General features: G+C 42.6%; 1 protein-coding gene across 1 annotated transcript in view; it reads left to right on the forward strand.

Annotated features, from left to right (window-relative positions):
* LOC133000505 (potassium voltage-gated channel subfamily D member 3-like) overlaps positions 1-8,639 on the forward strand; it is a 67,829-nt gene extending 59,190 nt beyond the window's left edge. Inside the window, exons 3-6 of the mRNA XM_061070450.1 lie at positions 1,673-1,774; positions 6,783-6,875; positions 7,440-7,690; positions 8,405-8,639. Coding sequence (XP_060926433.1) covers positions 1,673-1,774; positions 6,783-6,875; positions 7,440-7,690; positions 8,405-8,639 — 681 coding nt within the window. The remainder of the gene's footprint in view (positions 1-1,672; positions 1,775-6,782; positions 6,876-7,439; positions 7,691-8,404) is intronic.
* The last annotated feature ends 1,085 nt before the right edge of the window (positions 8,640-9,724 follow it).

The raw sequence follows: 9,724 nt of genomic DNA on the forward strand, positions 1-9,724 counted from the left end.
TCTCTGTGTCCTTCACTCCGTTCTGTTCTCATATTTATATTATTAAAGGGTCTATCATTTGTCTATTGCTTCTCAGAAAGGTGAATGAACATTATGTCCAAAAGTTTTAAAAAGGGTAATTTACTCTTTTTTATTGAAAAAACTGTTCAGCCTCTAATGGGCAGAATACGCACTAATGCAGAAAACCATCCATTTGCTGTGTGCCTGGTTTCAGTGTATTAATCTATGTTTCAGTTTAAAACTTCAGTGTCTTTTAAAGAGATCAGTTGGTCAGGTTTAACCGAGGGGTCATGGAACATGTTTCAAGATCCTTCATTATTTATTTGGATCCTTGATTTGAATTTGTTATAGTCTTGCTGGGGTCTATATAAAATAATTATTTAAAAAAAAAACTGCAGCAGGGTAAAATAACATGGCATTAATGGAACAGGAGGCGATAGTCAAAATGAAAAAGCAGAAATTAATATAGAGAAACTTGTCGGAAGACACAGTGTGGGTCATAAATATTTGTGCTGAAAACTTTCTGTAATGAAAACAATCTGGCATATTTAGGGGACTGGTATTTATGAGTAGGTACAATAAATAAAAATCAGTGTCTAGTGACTTAGAATGTGTTTTCCTAGCGGACTGTTTGGCCTTGTCTAAGACATGTATTGTAGTTTGATCACTGTCTAATCTGACACTTGGCAAAGTGTTGTTTTGTCTATTTGGTATGAGACACTAGAAGAATGTCCACTGCAGGTTTCTTTTCTTCAAGGTGAAATCCTCAGATGTCTTTTGTCCAACGGTCTAAAGCTTCAAAAGATGGGAACCAGCGTTAAAGATGTGATTCTGAACAAAATGTGATTCCAAACAAAAGCTGAAAGGAAGTTTGATATTTTTTTCTACCTGTTTTGTACTTTTGGCTCTCCTTCATCCTTTGGAAAAAAGCAAAAATCCTGTGATATTATAGGTAATTTTGATCAACTTGTGTTTCGGTACGACACAAATCCAGGTCGATAGAGAAATACATCACACAAGAGTTTGGTGTAGAAGAACCCGTCTAACCTGCACAAAACTAAAACTTGAACCCAATTCGACACCTTTGGGAGAAACGGGAATACAAATTGCGAGTCGGACCCTATCGCACAACACCGCCACTGCTCTGATGGCGGAATGGGATCAATTGCAGCCTGCAGCCAGGTTACAAAATCTTGTTGAAAGATTTCCCAGAAGAGTGGAGGCAGTTCCAGCAGCACATTAATGCCCATGGTTGGGGAATTGAGTGTTTGACAATCACATATGGGCTCACTGTTTTGGTGTCAACATATTATCGCCCATCTATTGAATGTTGTCGGGTAATATTTCAGGCCCGAATCCAGTCAACAGCCTCTGTCCCGAGATTATCAATGCAGGCAAGAAACTCAAATGAAAAACACAGAAAATGGAAGAAAGCTCAGAAATGCAACAAACAAAATACAATAACAGACAGAAAAATCTCTCTGTAGTTCCAATCTCATGCATTAAAGAACAATTTGTGGTGGGAAGAGTAGTACAGTACTAGCAGAGATGACTACTACACAGTTTGGGTGATGAGTTGGCAGATTTTCACCATTAAATAACAGGTTAGTCATCTTCTGTGACCTCCCGCCCACCCAGTCTAACCTCTTCTTCTTCTTCTTCCCACGCCCAGAAAGCCAGGCTGGCCAGGATAAGAATAGCCAAGTCCAGCAGCGCCAACGCCTTCATCCAGAGCAAACGCAACGGGCTGATCAACGAGCTGCTGGAGCTGACGGTGAGACACACCTCTGACCCTCTGCACCAGCAACAGCAAAGTGGGCGAGATGATTACCAGGAAGTAATTTCAAATGTGTTCATTAAAAATGACATGACATGAAATCCAGCATGAGAGATTGTCAAATTGTTCCTTGTCAAACACCCATCCACTAATTATTTCAGCTCACTGCTACTCAATAAGGTGGAAGCAGCAACATCACAACAGTACAGCGCACAAACACACACACCAGTATCTGCACACACACACACACACACATACAAAATGACAAACGATTACTGCCATAATTAACAGAGGGATAATTAAAAAATTATTTAGAGGCAATGAAAGAGCAGCAGAGGCTGGAGCCATTACGATCTTGTTGTTGTACGGGCCAGGGATGAAACATAGATGGAAGCAGAGGAGTTCTGTGTGGGTGTTATCAGCGTAATCACACTAAGTTCTTTACCTGGAAATCTTTCAGTCCTAGACTTGCTTTAATCCGAGTAGGTGAAAGTGGCAATTGCAGACACCAGATATTGTTTCTACTGTTGTTTTCTTGCTGAGATGCTTTGGGTAATAATTACACTATTAGTGCATTAGAAGAGGCTGGAGCCAAACGTCAGAGCTCCCCCAGTGAACAGTGAGGCAGTGCAGGGCATGACCACTAGAGTGTGGGTCAGGCCACTATTTTCTGTCTGAACCCAACCGAGGGAGAGAAATGTTACCGAGCTTCACCCGAACATGAAAGGCATCCTGCTTTCATCTGAAACCCGACCTGAGCCTGACAAAAGGGTAAAAGTAGATAGATCAGCCATTGTGACTGAACTAAACCCGACCCTGATATCATTTTAAAATGTTAAACCGTACAGTGAAAGCACGCTTTGGGGAAAGTGTTGACCGAATTAACTGAAATTAGCTAAATTAAGTCGTTTGAAGTTATAAATGTCGATACTTAGGTGACTTTAGAGATTAGCTTTAACGTAGTTTTAAACTTTTGGGGGGGACAGGGCTAGCTTTACCCCTAATTCAGGTTTACGCTATAGGCTAAGCTAATTACATCCTATTAGCACACATTAAAGCCAATCTTATAACCCAACTCTCTGCTTCCAAATATCTATTACTTCAGATTTCATGTTGTTCTTCGTATGTTCATCAACCATCCTCCACTGTTCTTCTTCAACTTTTACTCCTCTCTTCTTTTTTATTTTTTTATTTGTCCACACCATGAAAAAATGTGTTTGGTAATGCATGAGCAAATTGCCTATATCCTTCCCATGCATTCCATCACTCCTGCTTTCAGTCCCCCCCCCCCTTGCAGATGGTTACTAAAACCCATTTGGATCTAATCGAGTCCAGTGTGAAGGCTCATGGGTGTCTGGAAGTGGTTAGAATTATCATATAAATGCCATCTGTGAGTTCTGAGTGACCCCCATCCCTCTGCGTCCCTGTGATGAGGCTGCCAGCGTCATGGCACATCAAATTATGGTGGTGTCACTGCTGTCAGTCAGTCGCTCGCACTGCGTGGGTCTGCGGTGGGAGTGAGTGGGTAAATTTGACAAAGTGAGTGTCCCTCTCATTGCCTATAGTTGAATTAGAAGTTTACTGCGGGTCTTTTTCAGTTTTTCATGCTGGTCGACCGCCCACGCCTTCGACAGCTCCTCATTTGATACCCAGATCGCAGGCTCATTATCATAGAGGGTGATTGATTGATCATCAATTCCAATGTCTCTCATCTGGGTTCTGTTTATAAAATGTTCACCTTTCACTTAAGAGTGACAGGATTTCCTGTTCCAGACTGCCCACGTCACCGATTTGTTTCCAGTAATTCAAACAGGTCTGGTGTTAGACTCTCTGGCAGAAAAATAACCCTTGAGATCTTTGTCGGACAGGGCAGGTTCCTGTGTTAGGAACCAGAAAATGGCAGTAAATCAACACAGCTATAGGAATGAGTGATATGGATAAAATCCTCTAGTATTACACTTTCTGGAAGATTGGTCGACAAACTGTTGATTGAGGAAAGTGTTTGTCACCAACACAGAAAATGACATGATTGACCATCACATAACAAGTCGAACTACAGGAATAACAACTCTTAAATTGAACCCAGTGAAGTCAGTAGTGAAATGGAAATTCAGTCTAGTGAAAATGTTTGTATCTTTTTTTAAACAGCACCCTTTTTTCCAGAGCATCAGAGCGTTCATCACGTTCAGGATATTGTCCTATGATATTACCTATTTCTCATTTAAAAAATACATTTTATGACTTTTCTCATTACTGAAAAAGTCTCATCATCAAGGTTCCTGTCCCGTTGTGGGTACTTCTACAAATCAAAGAGCAGGACAGATGAATGACAGTATTTGATTTTTAAGGCGCACACTGACGTTTCAAACATCCGTCAGCTGAACACCGTTGATCCAGGACTGAATATTACAAAGTTTTAATTTCTCCCGGGAGTTGCTTTTAATTTAAGTCACAGATCTGCCTGTGAAACTTGTTTTGAAAAAGAAAAACCTCCCTGGATGGTTGGAAATCTTGTTAAAACTGTCAGGCTGCTGTGAAGCCTAAAAAGACACGAGTCATCATGAGAGAGGAAGCTGTCCTTTGTTTAACTCACCACAAAAAGATCTTACAGAAGAGAAGGAACAGAAAAGTAAAGATGGTGGATCTGTAATTGAGGTGGTAATGTGAGAACATGAAATACACTGCTCAATAAAATTAAAGGAACACTTTGAAAACACATCAGATCTCATTGTGAAAAAAAAACGGTTCGGCATGACCACCAAACCGGTCATGCTGAACGATGTTCAGCATAGCGTTCTCCTTGGCTTCTCCAGACCCTTTCACGTCTATCACAGGTGCTCAGGGTGAACCTGCTCTCATCTGTGAAAAGCACAGGGCGCCAGTGGCGGACATGCCAATCCTGGTGTTCTATAGCAAATGCCAATCGAACTCCACGGTGCTGGGCAGTGAGCACAGGGCACACTGCAGGACGTCGCGCCCTGAGGCAACCCTCATGAAGTCTGTTTCTGACTGTTTGGGCAGAGACATTCACACCAGTGGCCTGCTGGAGGTCATTCTGTAGGGCTCGGGCAGAGCTCAACCTGTTCCTCCTTGCACAAAGCAGCAGATATCGGTCCTGCTGATGGGTTGAGGACCTTCTACGGCCCTGTCCAGCTCTCCTAGAGTAACTGCCTGTCTTCTGGAATCTCCTCCATGTTCTGGAGATTATGCTGGGAGACACATCAAATCTCCTTGCAACGGCACGCATGGATGTGCCATCCTGGAGGAGTTGGACAATCTGTGCAACTTCTGTAGGGTTAAGAAATCGCCTCATGCTCCCAGTAGAGATAATGAGTCTAGCTAAAGCCAACACTAATGGAAAATCAGTCGAAGTGATCAAGAGGAAGAAACTTGAAATGGCCTCCACATGCAAAACCACTCCTATTTTGGGGGTTGTCTCATTGTTGCCCCTCTAGTGCACCTGTTGTTAATTCCATCAACACCAATGCAGCTGAAACTGATTAACAACCCCCTCTGCTACTTAACTGACCAGATAATTATCAAAAAGTGCAATTGAATTCATGCCATAGCCTGATAAAAAAGTGTTCCTTTAATTTTTTTGAGCAGTGTAGTTTTGGATACAGACTATTTGATGAAGTTCTTTGATTATTGTCACTGGTTGAGCCACAAACATCCACACTTTTAAATATTTTGTCTATATATTAGAAACTTAAAAATGTCCATAATGAATTAATGAATTATAAAAGTACATAGAATGTGCCGTGACAGGTTTTATCCATATTCACTTACATTAGAATAAAGATTCTCGTACCTTGGCTCAAATTACAGATCAGCTTCGTTTCCCTCATGATGAAGAACTGAGCCTCAGTCTCTAGATGAAGGAAATATCTCTGATGGCGTCTTTGCCAGAGGGTAAATCCACACATTGAGACATCAGAGGGCGTAGTGTTCTCCTGCTTACATCTCTCTATTGTTCCTGTGTGTGGAATCTGAATGATGAGTCCTTGGGCTGGATCGCCTCCTATCCGAATCCTTTGAGGCACAATGTGCACTGCGGGGAGAGAATTAATTTGTTTTCAGTTTTCATGTTATTTGGCAGTTGTGATTACTTGGAGACGAAGCTTAGCCCGAGATTTGAAACCAAGTCCCATTTGGAGAAAAAAAAGAAAGAAGGGCTCCATAAGTTTTTGTCTCGGTTTTTCCTCAACTCTGCTGTTTTTCCTCTTTCTGAAGCTCAGACATCAATAACTGCTCAGCTGCCTGCAGCGTTAAATATCACTCAGTGGTACCTACTCAGAGGATAAGTAAGAGCTGGCAACATCACATTTTGAAAATGTATATATTAAGTTAAAATAAACCGTGAGAGGAGGTCACTTGGGGCTTGCTTACCAAACCAAAGGTGATAACAGAGCTAATGACACAAGAGAGGACCCACAGAGGAAATGTATTGTAAACAAAGCACTTGCCTCTGCAGGCCCAAGGCCGAGAGATCGATTCACACCAAGCAGAGATGTGGTCTGTAATGTAAGTAATTGGCCAGTAAATTATTTGAAAGCCAACAACAGGAGTCGCTGGCTACCTGCTCGTAATGGGAATGAGAGTGAAATCAACAAGCATGAAGCAAGAGAGTTCGGCAGAAAATGAGGCACATGAGGCGAAAGAGGAAATCACATCACTGAGTTTTCATTACTGATGTTCAGATTCCTCAGTAAGTAGCACAGAGGGGATTCAGGAACATGTTTATATGCACCAAGTTATCCACGTCCACAAAGTTACTGAGGACGCCAACAGTGTCCTGACTAATCTGTGTGTGTGTGTGTGTGTGTGTGTGTGTGTGTGTGTGTGTGTGTGTGTGTGTGTGTGTGTGTGTGTGTGTGTGTGTGTGTGTGTGTGTGTGTGTGTGTGTGTGTCTGTGGCTGTCTCTGTGTGTCTCTGTGTGTTTGTGTCTATGTGTGTGTGTCTATGTGTGTGTCTCTGTGTGTTTGTGTCTCTGTGTGTGTGTCAGGGTACAGACGAAGATGAGCAGAAGCTGGCTAAGTCCATGTCTCTGTTAGAGAGCCAACACCACCACCTGCTGCACTGTCTGGAGAAAACCACCGTGAGTGCACATGACTACAGTCACAAAACTTTTACCTGGATATTGTGTGTTTGTATGTAAATAATTACACATTCATTCATAGCGGTATACAATAAATATGTAGTTATCTTCATTTAAGAATTGCACCATTATAAAAAACATTTCTTATCACTCCGAACATCCACACTTTTCTCACCCTGCAGCTCCCAAATCCTCCATCACATCTCACATTCTCCAGGGAGTTTAATTACACCGACAGATGTTGATCTCACTTCACGAGGTTCACAAGCCAGTTTGACACATTCCACTTATAAACAGTTTTTAATCCGCACACAGGGATTCAGTGAATCTGCCCTGCAGTCAAATAAATTAAATTGTCTTGAATGTTTATCAGTATTTAAATGATTATTCTAGGATTAGGTTATTATTATAATCACTATTAATAACCTGGCGCAGTCTATTTATTTGTAGAATTTGATGGATTACTCCGGGGATCGAGTCCCTTGTGTCTGTCTTTTATTTACAGCTCGTTGTCCTCTCTTCTTCCTCCCTCTCTCCTTTTCTCTCCATAATCCGTCGTCCCAGGCTCATGCGTTTGTGGACGAGCTGATCTACGAGCAGAACTGTTTGGACACGTCACTGCAGACGTACCCCTCACCCAGCCCCTCCACCTCCACCTCCAGCCACGACAGCTCGGCCGGCACCTGCTGTGGCCGCCGGGCAAAGAGAAGCACTGCTCTGCCCAACGCCAGCACGCCCATGACACGCCACGGCCCCCTGCAGGAGCTCAGCGCCATCCACATGCAGTGCAGTGACGCTCCATCGCACCCGGCCAGGTGAAGTTCAACAGCAGAAACACACACAGGATCAGGAGATTGGTAACTTAATGATACCGAATTTGTGAGAGAGGTAAAAGCTAAATATTTTCCACTTTGAGGATCAGTTAAATATGGTGAATGACATTCGGTCCCCTTAAAAAAATAAGATCTAAGACCTGAAAGCTTGTCTTGTTGCCAAGGTGTTGTCTTTTCAATTCATTGTTGTAACATCAAATAGCTCTGAATGTCTACTCCCAGGTTTTAGCCGTGGATTTCACCAGTCCTTTCAAAAGAGATAAACCAACATGAAGAACAGAGAACTGTCTTTTGGAGAAAAGCAAAAACCATTTGAAGCTGGGAAAAGAGGGAACATGAATCAGAGCCCTTTCAAAAATCATTCAACATGCAAAGATGTGGAATTACTAGAAAAAGACAGACTCACTCAGCACAGAGCAATTATCCTCCAAGGCCCAGCAGTCCTCTAAGCACGTCCATTCATGCATCGTCTTGTTTGAAAAGCGCTTTGAGTCGTCATCAAGATAGAAAATATATAAACACACCTGTACCTGGGATTTTTTAGATACGTTTCCATACAACGACAGGAAGTGGCGATGCGTCATTCATCATCATTGACAGTTTATGAGCATTTATATACCAGCGGTGCTCTAGTGGTTTGAATTTGATGTGACCATGGAAAATTCTGACTCAATGTAAAGTTTCTTTCCTCTTCAGTCGTTCGACCCTCAACCAGAAAACCAGCGACAGAGGCCGGATCAACTGCAAAAGCGGCCGGATCACCACGGCGATCATCAGCCTCCCGACACCGCCGGCTCTGAGCCCTGACGGAGACGGACTCCACGGGCACAGGAGGCCACCACCTGGTCACCCTGCGGCCCCGGGCATCCAGACCATCCAGACCACAACGAGCTCAGCTGGCTGCCACATCGTGAAAGTCTCTGCTCTGTGACTGTGCACAGCGGGAGAACAGTGAAGATGAAGAGGAGGAGGAGGAGGAGGAAGCAGATTCTACGACAACAATGGACGCATCATGTCCCGTTTCACAGGGTCAACAGGAAGGTGACTGTCCTCCAGGGGCGTCACGGGTTGGACGGCTGATGTGGAGACATTACTGTGGCAGAGGATTGTAAATATGAGCACAGAGAATCACGCTCTCATCCTGTTTGTACTGTAGATACGGACTGAACCGCTGCATTTCTAATAGTTTCTAACAGCAGGACCGATGTTTCACTGCAGGTACTGAGGACGATTCAGACGCTCCACAGATTCACAGTCAATTTAAAGTGTGAAATAGTGACTTCTAAATGTGCTTGAAGCAAGAAGAAGAAAGGTGTTTAATTGAATTTGATCCGTCTTGTTTGTGTTTTGTGTTTTTGTCTTTTGACGAGAAAACTGAAATCAAAAACTGTTTCCTTCGCAGTGTCCTTTGAAAAACTCTGATGCCAACATCACATCGCTGGATTCAATGTGTGAGACTGAAAAGTGTATTTTTTAATTCATGTTTGAAATTAATATGTGGTTATTACACCGAGGCTGAAAGTAAATGTTTAATTGCTTTGTGTTTAAATTCCTGACTGGAGATTAACAGAGGAAGGGAGCGGAAACAGGAAAAAGTTTTCGCGCTGAGGAGAAACAAGAAAGTGATTCTCAACCTGATGGTTGATGAAAAAAAGTGACTGTTTGAAGTTTTCATTGAAGGATGCATCCAGAATTATTCTACATTTTTCCTACTGACGGCAAATCACATGAAAATAACCAAAATCAAGGGTCCCTCAAATCTTTTTGCTTCCTCGTTCCGGCCCCTTCATGCTGACACAAATCATACATTTCTGCAACTGCGTCACAAATTGATAGAACCACAGGCTAACTGTAATTTTTAGCAAATATTACAAAAACAAGAGGAAGTTGAGGCCATTTCAAGATCTGGATTAAATAGAAAACCGTGTCCATGTTTATCAGAAAGGAGGAACATGTCAGAACGTTGATGCTCCAGCATATGTTTCAAAGAGTGTGTGTCAAACCTTTGCAAAGTGA

Source organism: Limanda limanda, chromosome 4, assembly GCF_963576545.1.
Source record: "Limanda limanda chromosome 4, fLimLim1.1, whole genome shotgun sequence".
Lineage (NCBI taxonomy): Eukaryota > Metazoa > Chordata > Actinopteri > Pleuronectiformes > Pleuronectidae > Limanda > Limanda limanda.